Source organism: Lagopus leucura, unplaced genomic scaffold (assembly GCF_019238085.1).
Source record: "Lagopus leucura isolate 7727_CA_CO unplaced genomic scaffold, USGS_WTPT01 Super-Scaffold_100001, whole genome shotgun sequence".
NCBI classification, from domain to species: domain Eukaryota; kingdom Metazoa; phylum Chordata; class Aves; order Galliformes; family Phasianidae; genus Lagopus; species Lagopus leucura.
This window is the reverse complement of record NW_024962262.1, coordinates 75,642,256-75,659,244: the sequence shown is the minus strand read 5'-3', so window position 1 is coordinate 75,659,244 and position 16,989 is coordinate 75,642,256. Positions and strand designations below refer to the sequence as shown.

General features: G+C 38.0%; 2 protein-coding genes across 2 annotated transcripts in view; one reads left to right on the top strand and one right to left on the bottom strand.

Annotated features, from left to right (window-relative positions):
* The first annotated feature begins 8,138 nt into the window (after window positions 1-8,138).
* On the top strand, window positions 8,139-14,958 carry N6AMT1 (N-6 adenine-specific DNA methyltransferase 1). Its single transcript, XM_042866923.1, has 6 exons — window positions 8,139-8,292; window positions 8,426-8,512; window positions 9,108-9,198; window positions 9,919-10,002; window positions 10,172-10,313; window positions 11,232-14,958. The coding sequence occupies exons 1-6, from the start codon at window positions 8,150-8,152 to the stop codon at window positions 11,339-11,341; spliced, it is 657 nt and encodes a 218-aa protein (XP_042722857.1). The 5' UTR covers window positions 8,139-8,149; the 3' UTR covers window positions 11,342-14,958.
* Window positions 14,143-16,989, bottom strand: part of LTN1 (listerin E3 ubiquitin protein ligase 1) — a 27,562-nt gene continuing 24,715 nt past the window's right edge. The window contains exons 28-30 of the mRNA XM_042866922.1: window positions 16,766-16,960; window positions 16,056-16,223; window positions 14,143-15,254 (exon numbers count right to left, since the gene is read on the bottom strand). Of these exons, the coding sequence (XP_042722856.1) occupies window positions 15,192-15,254; window positions 16,056-16,223; window positions 16,766-16,960 (426 nt within the window). The 3' untranslated portion in view covers window positions 14,143-15,191. The remainder of the gene's footprint in view (window positions 15,255-16,055; window positions 16,224-16,765; window positions 16,961-16,989) is intronic.

Here is a 16,989-nt window from a genome sequence, read left to right as displayed (position 1 = left end):
CACTAGTGGAGGTGACCAACTGTTTTTTAGCTGCTATGATGCTATTCAGCTATGGTGGTGTCATTGCTAGGAAAATGTTGCCCAAGCAGTTCATCTTTTGTTACCTCAAACAGATGGCCATCAGAAGGGGCAAAATCTGGATTATACAGTGTGTATAGCAGGACAGTTCACTGAAGATTGGTGATGTGCTCCGTGGTCTTCGGACTGGTGTTATCATATTGCATGAGAAAGGCTGCCTTCTTCTCTGGCATGATTTTGGAATTTTGAGCCTTCAGCTTAGTCAGCATCATGATACAGAAGTCAGAGTTGATGGTTTGTCCAGTCTTTGCTTGTTTGATCAATCTTTCCTATCACAAGACAGTGCCCATCAGTTCACCCACTGAGGGCTGTGTCCTGAACTTTTTCTTCAATAAGGAATTAACCTGTTGCCACTTCATTTACAGTTGTTTTGAATTGGGCTTATAGTGGTCACACACCATATCTCATCACTAGTAATGATATAATCCAGGAAACTGTCACGTTTAGCTTCATATTGGCTCAATAGGTCCTGGTAAATTTGTATACAGTGTTCTTTCCTGTGTAAGCATCTGCGGAACCTACCTGGCACAAGCTTTGCGATATTTCAACGTTGCCACCATCATTTCCAATGCAATCAAGCTGATATTCAGCTCTATGCACAGCTCCTCTGCTGCCATCTGATGCACAGCAACAGAATATTGGTAGGAAGTTTTAACTTCTACTGCCATACCTTCGGCATTCAACTCAGATGCTCGTGGGCCAACATAATAAAATAGGAGGCATCATTTTCAGAGCAGCCCTCATATTTTCACATTAGTGTCCTTTTCCTATAGTCTGTCAAGATGCTTTATTTCCATAACACTCAAGAAGATCTTTCTTCTGATGTGCCTTATGAGATGTACCAAGCTTGCTGTATCAACACCCAACACGTTGGTAGACAGCTGCCTAACATCCCCCCTTTTGAACTATGGGTATTAGTAATGGAGTCATTATGAAAGACATGTCAAGACTGTTATGAAACAAAAATCCTTTTTAATATTTCTTTATTAGATTTTCATATTAAAATACACACAGGGAAAACTGCCACCCAAAATGTAATTACACGCAGATTATGTTTAGTTTCATAACAGTCATACCGGTTATCTGAACACATTAGCATTATCCAGGAAATAATGCAGATAAGACCGTGCTGGCAAAATCTTCATAATGTATCCAAACAAAAAGATAAAAAGAGACATAATATTTAGAAGTGCAAGAACCACTGCCTGTTAATCTAAGATCAGCATCACTGTAATCATTTTCAGCAGTGTCAGCCAGGAAAAGGTACATAGAATCTTCTATACGGTGGGTGTCTTCACTGCCATTTTTGCAATTATGTTGTATAAGAAGCAATTCCCAAGCAAGTTTTCAGATGACAGCAAACTGGGAGGACCAGCTCTTGATATGCAATGGACACAGATTGAAATATGTGCTTCTTATTAAGAAAAACAATTTCATTCTGAGGGGAGTCAGGCAGCGGAGCAGGTTACCAGTGAGGCTGTCCAGGCTCCATCTTCATAGAGCTTCAAAACTGCCTGGCAAATACGCTGAGAAGCCTGATCTGATGCCAGAGCTGGGCTTGTCTGGGGCAAGAGAAGGAGTGAGAGACTTCCTGTGGCCCTCTCCATCTGGGTCACTCTTTCATCCTGTAGTTAGATCAAAAGAAATATCAAGATAAAAAAATACCAACTCAATCCTTCTCACAATTCTTGGACGTTCCTAGGAGAACAAGAATAAAGAAGGTAACTCAGGTAAAAGTCAGTCACTTTAATTAGTGAATTTCTCCCTATATTTCTGGTGTAATATGCTTCAGTGAGTCAACAGAATATTACATTTTTTTACTACAAACATCTCTCAGCAGTCACTGTTCATGTAGAATAACAGCACTGGAATTAAAACTAAGTGCATGATGTTTTAATAACATGGCTGTTTAATATATCCTATTCTAAATGGCCATTTGTGGACAGCTGCATCCCTTGAAGGACTAGTGTCTTAAATTGATTGTTTCTTAAATAAATTGTCTCTTCAGACTATTGATTTCATGCACATATTTTGAAAATTAGCTCTATTATTTCACTATATACTGTGAAAAAGAATGCATTTCTTACTTGTGAGTTTTATGGATTCCTGAGAACTTGTTTAATGTTTCAATTTCTTCAGTTCATGTAATGCATTTTCAACATTCAGTTTTATAAGCTTCAATCACATTTTATTCTTACTCTTTCCTCTTCTAGCATCCTAATTTATTCTTCAGAATGTGCTTTTTAGCCTACCATGACTGCTATCGACAGACTAATCTGGAGGCTAACTCGTGTTATTTTTAACCTTTTTTTCAAAAGGACTTCTATTCTTCACAGTCAAGAAGGAATATGAGCATATTGTCATGTGACTGCATATTATTTTCATGCTTTCTCTCAGTTCTCCAGAGATCTTGGAGACAAAGTAAGAAAGCAATGTTAACTCTAGCAGTCATAGTCAAGCACCTCACTATTTGTCAGGCAGGAAGTGAATCTTGATGGTTTGTTTGTTAGAAACCAGAGATACAAAACAGTTTTAATCTTATTTTCCTTTCAAAATTAACACTCTAAAATGGCAAGAAAATGAGGAAATGCCCTTAAAATATTTGAAGGAGCCAATCTGCCTCCAGGTGCATTGCTGTAGTTTCTTGTGGAGAACAAACATCATTCCTAACCTCTAAAGGAGGCAATCTTGGTAACTCAGTTATAAAAGCTTCACTATAACTCTGCCTCTTGAGGTGCTATATTTTAAGATGTAATGTCAAAGTTGATCACTTGATCATTTGTGACTTAAAAATGCCAAGTCTCTCTCTTTTTTCTTTTTTTTTTTCCTTTTTTTTTTTTTCTTTTTTCTTTTTTTGCATTAGGAGTACGTTTTTCCTTGGTTTCTGGCTCAAATCCAGGTAAAATAATTATATATGACTACTTAACTAAATCTTCTGTTTCTGCTTAGCTGAATATGGTATTACTCATTTTCTTTCCTGAAGTGTTGAAATACTTCTGTACACTATTAAAATGTTTCTTGCCTTTTCCCTGAGGTAGCTGCATTTCAATGATGAGTGAAGTAATTCCCTCAATATAATAGTTTGTAATTGGTTTGCAAAGTTTAGTATGCACTCTGGGATCTTTCCAAGGAGGGATACAAACAAGTATCCATCACTTATTCTACAGTATGTCATCTCTGGACCTCTTCTTAGCAGGTTTAGAAATTCCACAGCTGTGATTAAACATTATCATGCCACAGTGTATTGAAGCAATGTCATGATGTAAGGGCAAGAATTTTCATCAGTCAGTAGGGAAGTAGGGAAGTGAACAAAGATTCAAACTATTCACTGTAGACATGTAAAAAAAAGAGAAATGTGTAAAAAATAGCACTCACTCATGTGACAGTATCTGTGGAGAATGTGGAGTGGGAAAGATTTGTTGGTGCAGATTTTTACAAGCGCAGCATGCAGGCTCCTATTCACTGCTGGTGAAAATGCACAACTAGTGGTGGTGATTATGTTGAAAAACAGTGTTTTGTAGCCAAGACTTTGCTCTGTCAAAAGTGTTATTGTGCTGTTCATATCAGTTGTAGTCTCCGTGGAAATAAATAGGGGGCATTCGTTTCAGAGCGACCTATGCACAATTAGAGAGGTACATGTAATTGGGAAACCTGCCATTTGGAAAAAAAGAAATACCTAATGAGTAGAAATGTGAAAGATCCAAGTATTCTTCACATGAACAGTTCTTTACTCAAAGTTCTTTACTCGATATTCAAGGAAGCAGTAAAAATGTTATAGTACCTGTATCATCAAAGATGTTACTGCTTTGTGACTTTTGACTATGTTGCTTTGGGCACATCAAGGAAAATAAGCTTTCATGATTGACCAGGGAATAATTTAACAGAAACAAAGAAGAAACAAAAGCAGGTCTATAACTAAACCTCACAACTGTGAAATGACAAGCTTTAACAATTACAAGAGTAATTGATTGAAATAAACCATGGATGGAATTTCAGCATGTGAATGTGAAAGGGTCTGAATTGCTTCAAGTCAAAAGGGCTGAAAATATTTGATGGTGGTTAAAGGGGGAAGCACGGGAATGAATGCAAGCAGGAGAATGCTTCTGATTATGAAAGATATTTCTAGATATAACACAAAGTGTCAAAAAGTAAGAGGAAAAAGATTGATCAGTAAGAAAGCTATGCCTCAGAAGCAAGAAAATACAATGTAAAGTGAGAATTGTTAAAATCATTTGAACCATTCTCAATGAAGATGATAAAATACAAAGCAAAAGGTTTTGTACACGTGGTGAGACTCCACAAGAAGGAAAGAAGCAGGACCTCTGTACCACTAAGCTGGCTTAGTGATTAAAAACAGACAGATGATGATTTTGGCCACGATGGTAACAGCAGTACATCTTACGTTACTGCAGTGTCTGTCTCCATTTCTAAAATACAAAAATGAAACATAGTGAATTTACTTAGACTCCCATGAAGCTTTTGATGTGGTGTTATGTGGAAAAGTATATACTAAGCTGGGGATGATGGCATTGGCAAAGGAAACATGAGGTGAACAAGGATCTGAATACAGATGATACAGCCATACATCATATTGAAAAGGAATAGTATCAAGTTAAAAGTAAGTCTCTAATGCTGACTTCCTCAAAGATTGTTCTTGGGGCTGAAATTACTTGATGTCATTGCCACCACTCTGATGACAATATGTAGTCTAGAGACCAGGACATGAACAACAGACTCTCGAAGTGGACTAATAAAACAATAAAACCCTATAGAATTTTCACTTCATAATCAGTTATCTGGAAACTGTTGAGGAAAAGCTTAGAAAAACAGATGAGCACAAAATGTAAAAACAAAAACACTTTTGCAAGGAAAATGCAAATATGATACTGAGGTATCCCAGAAGAGACGAAGTAGCCACTGTGCTTCATCAAGCACCACTAAGGGATTACCATTAGTGGAATATTTTGTACAAGTAACATTCAGGGTTAAGTCAGACTTGAATCCTTACACATAGTATGAAAATATGGTAAGGGAAATTAAGAGAAGAGGAAACTTCTTATTTAGTCAAGCAGAACAAAGGCTGATGAGAGCCTTCCTTTGTCTACAAATCTATCAAACAAAAGCTGTGAACTGTTTAAGCTGATACAGCTGCCAGAAGAATAAGTGAGTATAAAGCCTGTCACCACCACCTTAACACCGGGAATTACAAGGTTACCGTTAGAGCACAGAAGTGTTTAGAATGAAGTGCCTTTCATTAGGAAGACTGTAAGAAACCTAGCTCCTTTTATGAACATATTTGTTCACTTTAAGAAAGATACTGAAAAATGTAGTTGCCTGCTGGATTCTATCGATAGAGAGATTTCTTCCAGCCTGCTCTTAACAGCACTGGCCTTGCAGTTTTCTTGCTGGCTCTGCTTCTTCACATGCATAGAAACAGGGACACTCACAGGTCCAGCACAGTCCTACATCTCATCCGGGACACGGAAGGCCAGAAGCCATGGAATGGTTGAGAATGTTATGACTGAGACCACTGAGGGCTGACAGGCAGCTAGGAAGGTATGGGTTAAGCATTGCTGTGCATGAGAGAGAACCGCCACCCAATTCCAAATGGGACAGGGCCACACAGCTCAGTTAGGGTAAACAAATGGTTATGATCCTTGTCAAGAACCATTTTTCATCTCCGTAAAGCTCAGTTTAATAGCATGGCACAGGCACCATTGAAAACGAGAATATTAACTTTCCAACAATTTCCCCAAATTGAAATAGAATCTGTTTTGGCAAAAACAGTACAGCTGTCTACCAAGAAAAACATTTTAGGTAGTTATATAAGCAATAAAAATAAATGTTTTATAAAATTCACCCAGAAGGACTTATAAGTATTAAAACAAACAATAATAATTAACCAGATTTCATGAACTATTGAACAGCCAAAACCAACAACTTGTACAGCTGAAGATGGTGAAGTCATTTCTTCTACTGCAGTCCAAAGCCTGACCACCTGTGGAGATTTTAAAAATATATCCCAAGAATTAATTTTCCTAATATGGACAGAAAGGAAAACTCTCTCTCTCTTAACACGATTTCGTTTTAACAAAGTAATGGAATTTCATGCAAACTTAACATGTTTTATAAGTACTTGTTTCTCTGGTACAGGAGGAAATTGCTAGGAAGATGGGTAAAATGAAGAAGTATCCAATGAATGCCTTTTTGCATTAAAAACCCCAGGGCCATCTCCAGTCAGGCTCCACTCACTACTGCTCCTTGAAGCAGCCTCTCTTTCTCAATTGACAAAGAAAATATAGGAAGAGTTTGTAACAGAATTATCACATTTATCAACTGTAACAATTTTTCTAGGCATCAGTCAAGGAACTTCCAGAAAAGGAAACTTTTAGTACCTTCTCACAGACTGAGATCTCATTTACACTCTATGCAGACAACATGTTGAAAGACTGAGTAATTTACCACTGTGAATTCAGGACAGAGCAGGGTTAGGAGGTAAATTAAAAGGAAAAAACTTTTAATTTTGTTGGCAAAATAAAGGTTGAGATCGGTTATGACAATACTTCTAAATATACTTGATGGAACAAATTAAGGGAAAACAATGTTTTCAATTAAAAGGTAATATTTGCATAAGATTGAGTCCAGCAATAAATTTGCTCTGGAAATTGAAATTATCCAATATCTAGAACTGTTTTACATGCTACACGATGGCATAAGGAACCTAAACTCTTGTAAGACAGAGCTTGATGGTTTCATTTCTGCGATGGGACAAGAATCCCATCACAGATTGAGTCATAAACTCCTCTTTGGATCTGTGGTTATTGATTTCTGGACATCTGCTTGCTTTGACTTAGCTCAAAAGTGTGGGGTAAAAGAGTTTATCAGCTGATCATACTGGCCTGCGTGTATTTCTGGTATATTAACTATGTCATCTAATTTCTGTTGATTACTTGAAAAAGCATTGGTTTTGTGAGTAAAGTAGGGAGCTGGTTTTACTGGAAATGTTGAAGGTGGGTCACAGAAAAAGGCAGATATAAGGCAGGCAGCACTAATACTGAAATAATAGCCAAGTCTTCCAGATACCTCACTGGCAGGTGTTAAACCATTGGAAGATACACATCTCAATCCTTAAAGGTCCTTAATTCATCACAGATTAATCCTCCAGATTGCACTGTTTTGCTAATTTTCCAAGAATCAGTGCATTTTGAGATGATTATAAAAATGCTGTAAGATTCTAGCCCCTTTGTTAGCTCCTCACATCTCCTTCATCTAGGTACCTGCTCCACTTTCAGAACAAGAGGGTTTGGCACACAAACAAAGGGACACATTTCATGGTGACCAGAACACAGACCCTCCTTCCTCTATTTGCTATCAAAAGCAAATTGCTCTTTTCCTGATCTCTGCCCTGAAGCTGCCCTCTATTCCCAGTTTTGTAGGGCCTCATTTCTGCTTGAAATTGAGCGTTCATACAGCTGGACGTGAGGCTGCTGTCAAGAATCATGGGCAGATCCATAGAGACATACTCATGCAAACACTGAGTGGCAATGTTAATCCTTCTGCTGTGATCTCCACTGTGAACTAACACCCACGTTCTTCACCAGTGCCTCTCTAGCTTGGCTTCCTGCTAACTGTGGTGCAGAGCTATTTCTCTAGAAGAGCTTTGAGAAGCTAGAAACTTTCAAGGCTAGGCTGGATCAGACCCTGGGCAGTGGTGTCCCTGCTCATTGCAGGAAAGCTGGACTAGGTGGCCTACAGAGGCACCTTCGAACTCTATGATTCTAAGCTGGTGCAAGTCCCTGACTCGTGAAGATTCTGAAAGCGGATCAGGATGGTGAAACCAGTCAGTCTCACTGATCACTGCTCTACGGAGCCTGCGGGCACCCCAATACCCCTCGCCCGCTGCTTCAGCAGCGCTACCGACCAAGTGAAGTTCGATAGAGCTGACCTGGGAGCGGGGCGAAACCTACGCTCTCCCATTGGTGGCGCAGGCCTTGGCCCCGCCTCCCTTCCCTTCCGCTGATGGCCGGGACGTAGGGGGCGAGTGTGCGCATGCGCGACCGCCCGAGCGCCGATGGCGGCGCCCTCCGTCCCCACGCCGCGATACGAGCATATGGGGGCGCGCGGCCCCTACCGGGACGTGTACGAACCGGCCGAGGACACCTTCCTGCTGCTGGACGCTCTGGAGCGGGATGCAGCCCAGCTCCGGGAGGCGGGGTACACGCGGCAGGCAGCCGTGGGGAAAGCGGGGCGGGGCACGTGTCGTAACACTGCCCTGAGTGATTCTGTGGCTGCTGGCGGGGCTCGGATACGTCACCAAAAAAACTCACCCGGACTTCTATGTCTTTAGGATCGACGTCTGCCTTGAAATAGGGTCTGGGTCTGGCGTGGTTTCAACATTCCTAGCTTCCATCATTGGAGCCAGTGCGCTCTATCTGTGAGTATAACAGCGAGGCTGCTGTATGAAGGCTACCTAGACCTCGCCGTGTTTGCGTCTCGCTTTAAAGATTCCCCATTCCGTAGAGAAATAGCACGTCAGTTCTACAGAGACGATAGTCAGACTGAAGGGAGCCTTGTCTGCTTACCTTAAATTGTGTACCTATTAGGCAGAAATATGGCTTGAATTCAGTTTTCCCACTCCTTAGATGGTGATGACACATTAGGTTGTTGGTGGTTAACTGAGATTTACTAGGGAGTGTATGCATATATGTTTACGTACAGAGCTGGCATTGAAAGTATAATTATTTGAAATGCTTATTTTCACATATTTCAGCTTTCAAACAGTCATTAAGAACTCACAGAATTGAATTGGAAGGGACCTTTAAAGGTTATCTGGTTCAACTTCCCAAATCCAGCTTCCAGTATAGAACTGAGTGTTGTAGCTGCTGATACACTGCGTATGTTTTCCTAGCTATTTGTCACTATTTCTTATAAAGTAAAGGCTATTCTTGAGATTGCCTTAGTCAACATGCAGTTTGCAGCATTAATCTTGCAGATACAGGAACCAGTAACTTACAGTGTTTTGCTTTAAGATGTACAGATATCAACCCTATGGCAGCTTACTGTACACTGGAGACAGCTCAGCTGAACAATGTTCACCTTCAGCCAGTCATTACTGACTTGGTAAGATAGCTTCAATATCAACTTCTTGATAGTTATTGTAATTTTCTTTACAGTTTATAACCACGAATTCCAGAAGAACACTCTCTTGATAAGCACAGAGTAAAAAAAAAAAATGATGAAAATACTAGACTGCAAAAATAAAATATTACCTTTGTATCTGTATGTGTATCTCTTGCTGTTCTACATTTCACTGTAACATTGTCTTAAGAATACTGTTCTGCTTCTCTTGCACATGGAAAGTTTGGTGTTCCTGAGTCAGCCAAAGTTGACAGCATGCTACACTCAGAAGAAAGCAAAGTAGATAAGGATTTACATGTACTAACCCAGTTTTACTGGCCTCACACAGGACAGAAGGACAAGTAGCTTGTTTTCTAGAACAGTGATAGAGGTGGTATTACACAGGTTTGGCAAACATCAAATTTAGTTTATCATCTCTTAGAAAACAACCTGTAACTATTCGGAAATGCAGCAAACTTGTTAAATACTTCCTGGTTATTCTTAGGTCACCTGTGGGTCTGAATTCTCATTGATTAACACATTTGCACCTTAATAGCACACCCTCTGCTATTTATTAATTTATTTCAATTTTGTCTGTGTGGCAGTTTAAATTGATAGGAAAATAGCCAGCACTATGTAACTGTATGCTTACAAAATGGAAATAAGTAATAGTAAAAATAAATAAAATAATACTAACAAAGGAATTGATAATTTCATCTCTAGGTCAAAGGACTGTCACCAAGATTAAATGGGATGGTTGATCTACTGCTCTTTAATCCACCATATGTGGTAACACCCTCTGAAGAGGTAGGAAAAAATAGATGCAAAATCCGCAATAAATGTGCTTTTTTTTTTTGCTGTCAGGAGAGTTGGCAAATCAAATCAGCTGAGGTATGAGACTGTAATTGTTCAATTACCTCTGACATCTTTGTTATTCTGTATTGAGGAAGATGGTTTTTGTTTTCCTTCTTCCTAGGTGCAAAGCCACGGAATAGAAGCATCCTGGGCTGGTGGCAAAAAGGGCAGAGAAGTAATGGACAGAGTTTTTCCATTAGTAGCAGACTTGCTTTCAACAGGAGGATTATTCTACTTGGTCACAATTAAAGAAAATAACCCAGGTGATCAGTTTCTTTGGACCCCTTTGTTCCAAACCATATTTAACACCATTAATCAAATTGTTGATTACGACAATGCTCTGGAGGCTATCAGAACTCGGTAAACAAGAACAAAGTAGTACAGAAGTCTAATCTATTTTAGAACTAGCACATTATTTTGACAGTGTGGACTACAATTCAGATAGGTATGGGAGGCCATTTGTTAGAAATGCAGTGGTGTATTTGCATGCCACGTACAAAGCATGTCATTTACGTGGATTCGTGTTTCCACACATTTGTGTGGGTGACTAAACAGCAGAGTGACTTTTATATAACCTGATGCCTCTTACTGTCCATCTTCTGACTTTGTGGCTTGCACATTCAGCATATGGTGAACTAAACCAGAACATGTTTTACCAACACTAAGAACTCTCTAAGCTACTTCAGAAAACAGTAGTATGAAGAAACTGTAGCATGCATGTCCCAAGCCCAGCAGCTCTAAGACTGCAATTCCAAGTCTGAAATCTTCTGAACTAGGTAATGAATCCAGGCCAACCCCTTCTTACAAAAGAGACTGGTGTTGTAAACTCAAAGGCAAAATCTGACGGTTGGAAATAAGATGTTTTTATTTCTGAATCATTTCTCTACACAGGTCAGAGTTGCTCCTTCTGACCTAATGTTTAACGGGTTGTACATTATGAAGGGGTTTTGAGAAGAACAATAATTCAGTTTGGAATTACTGATTGTTATAATACCTAATACCAAAATACTGAACTTTGTTCAGCAAAATGTAAACTTTATTTGTTCAGGGTGGAAGACTACTTCGTCTAAAAATTACTGTCTAAAATGACAGCTATAGCTTATGTTTAGCAGCAGTTTAGTATTGTTTATTATAGCTGACTTCTCTACAAACTTACTGTAACGCTGTACTTTTCATTATAGATGAAATTCTGGAAACAATGAAGAAACATGGCTTAGAAGGCACACGACTGCTTTCCAGACAAGCAGGACAAGAGATGCTTACCATCCTCAAATTTAGGAAGCCTGGATAACTGCTTTTGTTATATATACTAGGCATGCCAAAGGTTGGATACAGAGTACTGAAGTTGTCAAATCATTTTCTAAGTCATATTTGGACAAAGTGCATCCTTACTTCCTCATCATTGCAATGAAACTGATCAAGACTGTCCTTATTTTTATTCTGGATGTCAACCAGTTTTTATCTGGTTGTCAGGTACAGCTGTTCTCTGACTAGCTGCAGGAGAGTTGTAAGTGAACTGGAAGATACCATAACGCATCATCTTCTGCACTTTGCTACTTTTACAAGTAGGAGTTTGTGTATTTATTTTTTTGGCTTATTGAAAGAACGGATGTATTTGATGTAACTTGTACTGTTTTAACAGTTAGTCTCTTCCTCTGTTTGGTTTAAATGAAAATTTGAAATCATGTTACTCATTTTGATGTAATACAAGGCACGGCTTTCATAGAAACTGATCTTTAAGGTGCTGTGTTAACAGAAACTTTAAATGATTGGTTAGCTCTTTTCATGGGGACTAAAATCACAATTTTTTGTTCATTTGTTTTGTCAGTTACTGAGGCTTTACAATAATTATTCTATCTGACTATGAGTGTATAACTCGCTACAAATCTAGGTGGGAAAAACTTGAAGGTTTTTCATCTTTTCACACCATGAAAGAAATAAAAGTGTAGGGCCTGGTAGCAGAAACACACCACTACAAACCTAGCTGGACCAACCATCTGGGGATGAAACATTTTATTGCAATGTAATGTGAGAGACTACTTTTTGACTGATACAGGTCAGAAGTTGATGTTTCTCAGGCAGAAAGCTTATTCCTTGTACTTTGCTGAAGAGTATACAGTATTAGAGAGCAGGCAGCACACAGTGGTGATTGTTCTGCATTCCAAGATCACTATTCCCCAACTCAGAAGACTATGGAAAAACAAGCACTGCAATTCAATTCAAGCACAGCTAATGCATTACTTTCAGATAACGTAGGTTTTCTTTTTTGTCAATATGTTTTTATATGTATTAATATGAACGTGAGCACAAAAACTCAGAAGGATAATTTAGACAGAAGACTCAATTATGCAAAGGATATTATCTGATGTTTAAGTACAAGAATCCCTAAATAACAAAGTGAGTCTCACTGACCAAAGTGAGGCTACAGTTATCTTTGATTCTTAACTTCAGAATACCTTGTCTAAGAAATGCCAAAGGTGAGGAATGGAGATGAAACTTTGTGACCACCTGTGAAATAACAATTCCATAGACTCTTTCTAGCGATGAATTTAAGCAATTCATGTTCTTGCAATTTACCTCCTTTAGTGTAAGGAGGGGAGGTTCTCTGCTCATTGATATTGCTTTTATGCAGAGTTATGGTTTTGGTGTTACAGCTGTAGTGCTGTTCATCCTTAAGATTGCTCTGTAGGCTTTCTGTTGTTAATCATTTTGACCAAAGGTTGCTGTGCAAAGATCATGACATCAAAAAACAATTTTATGATGGAGTTAAAATATATAATGGAATCAAACTGCAAGTTTAACAAAGGGAATTTTTAAATTCATCTGACTCTGAGCTGTAATTAAAGAATTAGCTTAAAAACAGGTACTCAAAGGAGAAAAAAAATGCAGTTAGCCCTCGAGCACGTGGCTTTAATACAAGTTAAAAATGACAATAATGAATCAGAGTACAACATGTAATAAAACATAACATGCTTTCAACAAAAACAGATGACAATGGACTATCTGGCAGCTGCATTTCTAAACAAGGAGATAGATGTGTCCACTTTAATAAATAATGAATCAGTTCTCCTGGCCAGGGTGTACTGATGTCAGCTGCAATTTTTGTGGAAGAATTTTTCAAAATGCAGTCCAAGGAAGAACATGGGTAAGTTTTTTTTTAAGACCTTTTTTTTTTTAATGCTACTATCATCATCCTGCTGTAGACTGGAAACTAGTGACAGGCAAAAACTATTTTTTCCTCTGAACTTTGAAGTTTGCTGCATCTACAGAGATGACTGCAGAGACACTTAGCATTTGCCAGGGTACACTATTGCCTTCTAGGAGACTAGAGAATTCAATACCATTTCTGAAAAGTTTGGAAGGAGCACCCCTGCATTCGCTGCATGAGAATAAGCTGCATGGCAGATGCAGATTATGTATACAGTGCCAGACTTACTAAGAGGAATGCAAGAATTCTGTTCCTCAGTACTCCTAAGCATTGTTCTGTAAGAAACAGAAAGCAGTTATTCAGATACAGACAGTGGCATATCAGACTCGCCAGCACTTGCACTTGGTTCTGTTAGACAAACTAAACAATTAAACCAATTAGACTCATAGACAATTTGCAAGTTCGAGCCTGACCGAGTAAATTAACGTGGCTCTTTTCAAGCAATACCTGGTTAACATCAGTTGGCCTTCAAAACAGTTATCAAACCTGCAATTAAGTCAGATAAAATAGTCTTATCTGAAACAGTGATACAATAGACACAATAACCAGAGTTTCAGTAATTAGGAAAATAACACAGCTTACTCCTTTAGCCTGTGTTTCCAGTTAGGATTTTTCAGTACCAATTGTGAACGATTCCCCTTCTCTCTCAAAAAAAATTAAAATTCTCTTCTGAAAGCACAGTGGTATCTGCTAAAGACTTAACGGCTAAAAATTACTTCTAAAGGGACCAGCATTGAGTGAACAGAGCGCCTAAAGCAACCAGCTGTTGAGATACAGTCAATTAAGTATGCCAGAAACTATCTGAAAAATTATACTATTAATTTCTGGAAGTTTAACACAAGGAGGAAGAGAAAGCAATCCAGAAACTACACAGACTAACAACATTCATTCATTCCTCTTCTTTTATTGAGTTTTCCAAGAAATCTGCCATGGAACAACACCATCCAAGTTGGAGTATATTAGTATGCTACTGCTATTAACAAAACAACAATATGAAAAAAGACTACTGGAATGAAGACGATGTTAAATTCTGATACATCTATCATGTTCATTCAGAGCCCTTATTGTTGTGGGACTTTTTGACTGGAATTACATGATAAATTCAGTCATAGTTTATGCCTCAGCTAATGAAGACATTAACTGAAATAATGACCACAGAAGAACTGATTGGTGTGCATGTCTTCTTAAAAGCCAATCTGCCATCAATGGGCAGTGTTTCTCATTGTCATGCAGGAATGACAGTGCCCTCTGTACTACCTTAAACTTCAGGGTTTTCAAGGTTTTTGAGTGCTGGTTGGCTGAGGTTTTTTCAGAAAATAAGACAAAGGTGAAAACTCAATTTATAAATGTTAATTTAGAGCATGCTACGTTTAAATTTCATACTTCAACAGAAAATTATCGCCCTAAGTCCATGCCTCAATGTTTAACTGCATTATTTTTTTTTTTAATTATTATTTTTAATTTTTGTTTTACCTTCCCCATAAGAGGAACTATTGTGAACCCACATATATTATAATCAAAAAATCAAGTCTTTATGCCACCAATGTTAAATTCACCTGTTACATTAATAGGCATGATCTGGCCTTAAGTGCATGCCACCATGACACTGAAAATAAGAGGTTTTAATCAACTATGCTGTGGCTTAAACACCAATTTTCAGACATAACTCTACATCACTTAGGAATTTTTAACATATCTTAATACCTTAAAAATATACAAATCAAAATAAATTATTCTTATATATTTCTTTATATCAAAGACTCTTCAATCTCTTACAAAAAACAGTCCAGAGGTAAATATGTGTCATATCCCAACAGTCAAGAATTCTAAGTAATAGAAATCATTTCCAAGTAGTTTGCTTTGTTCAACACACAGTTTATTGCCTCTTCTTCATGTATTACTTAGCTCACAGAAAGAAGACAGACCGTTTTATTCAGAAAAATGTCTCTCGACAAAGTGGACAGGTGGATTTGTTGCTGGACGTGAACCATTTGTACTGAAAAAGAAATAGGACAGCTTAATAGACAAGTGCAAGCTAAGTACCAAGAGCACTGTTTTGTCACTGGTAATAAGCTTTACTAGTGAATGAAGAAAACTATCAAAACATTCATTTTACTTAACACAAAAAACAGCTAAAAAGCCCTTTCCCCTTACATATATATATCTGTGTGTATATATGCACATTTGAATGTGTGTGCATACACATACACTGCATGTGCAGAAGTTTTATTCTAAAGACAAACAAAAAACAAATACATGCACAAAGTAATTCCTGTCCAGTCTAATTTTAGCCAAAAGTTGTGTTTTCAAAGCAGCAGGAATTCCTCTCTTGTATGGCAATACAGGTGTCAATATGCTCCAGCATACTCAGTAACCATACAAAAATGCCTATGATATCTTGGTTATAGTTTATTATCCAGATTAGCAGGTCAGAAGAGGAGCATGCTGTGTAAATTAATTTTTAACTTTTTCTCCTCCCTTATCCAAGCTGCTAACATCAAGATGTTCTTGCTACACCAAAGCCAGACGTAATGGCTTACATTTTAGCAAACACAAAAACTCTTTGGAGTAGAATTCCTCTCTCAGTGCATCTTACCATAGAATTCCTGCAAATTATTTTGAATTCACTTAATCCCAGATATTCCAGCAATACAATGGGGAATTGATGGCACTGCAGTAGGACTACAGTAGGTAGATTAGATTAGATTAGTAGGTAGACTACTCAACACTTGAGTAGGCCTACTCAAACTATTAAAGGATACTTTACCTATTAAAAGGATTTAGTGTAGGTACTCACCAAGCAAGCTGAATGAAACTTTTTCTTGCATGTTCTGCAAGCTTTTTTGGGCAGAGAATAGTTGGAACCATGAATGACTGAGAAACAGATCATGCAATCTTCGATGCCCTCAAAACGTTTATCCACATTATTTTTCCACAGAGATAGGCCTTCCATAATACTTCCATTCTAACAGAAGAAAAAGTTATTACTATCACAGAATTCCTTCAGAATACTCTTACCGTTATACATAAAGGAAATGAAACCTGAAGACTGTAAAATCAAGTTATTGGCAATGTGTAGTTAAGTAATTTACAACACCAACAAATGAACTATACGTACGAGTTTAATCTTTAGAATTGCAAACAAGCCTCACAAAAAAAAATCCTTTGTTCTAAACTCGGATGATGCAACTTCAGCAATCACCAATCTCAGGTATGTATTTTTTTCAAACTGCAGTTGAGACAGCAATGCCACATGCTGTGACTACTGGCTCATACCTTATGAGATCTTACAATTCTCAATTTTGGCTATGGATTTTTCAGGACTAACTACGCAGATAATTTTACCTCCCTTTTTTGTTTTAACATCTGGAGAAAAGCAGATGTTAAGAGTAACCAATTCTATAAATAAGTTTGTGATCTGAAGAGATGCATTATATAAATCTAAATAGTATATTGCTAGGAACATTGTCGTATGCTTTCAAAACTAGAGGCTTTCTCTAAACTCACCTGATGTGTAAGATACGTGCTTAACTGCAGCATCCAGTTGCGCCATTGCTGAACAGCCACACCAACTCTCTTTCCACTCTCAACTGTTATAGACCCCAGTGGGTAATTTGATGGAAGCTGTATTATTAGTTCAATAAATATATCATCAACTGAATAAGTAGCAATGACTTCCCGTGCAGCAGACCGAGCTTTTACCTATGCAAAAAATGCAAATATTAAAAATC

Coding starts and splice junctions, on each gene's coding strand:
- N6AMT1 (XM_042866923.1), top strand. CDS start 8,150: ATGGCGGCGCCCTCCGTCCCCACGCCGCGATACGAGCATATGGGGGCG. Junction 9,199..9,918: donor AGCCAGTCATTACTGACTTG/GTAAGATAGCTT, acceptor TTTCATCTCTAG/GTCAAAGGACTGTCACCAAG. Junction 10,003..10,171: donor TGGTAACACCCTCTGAAGAG/GTAGGAAAAAAT, acceptor CCTTCTTCCTAG/GTGCAAAGCCACGGAATAGA.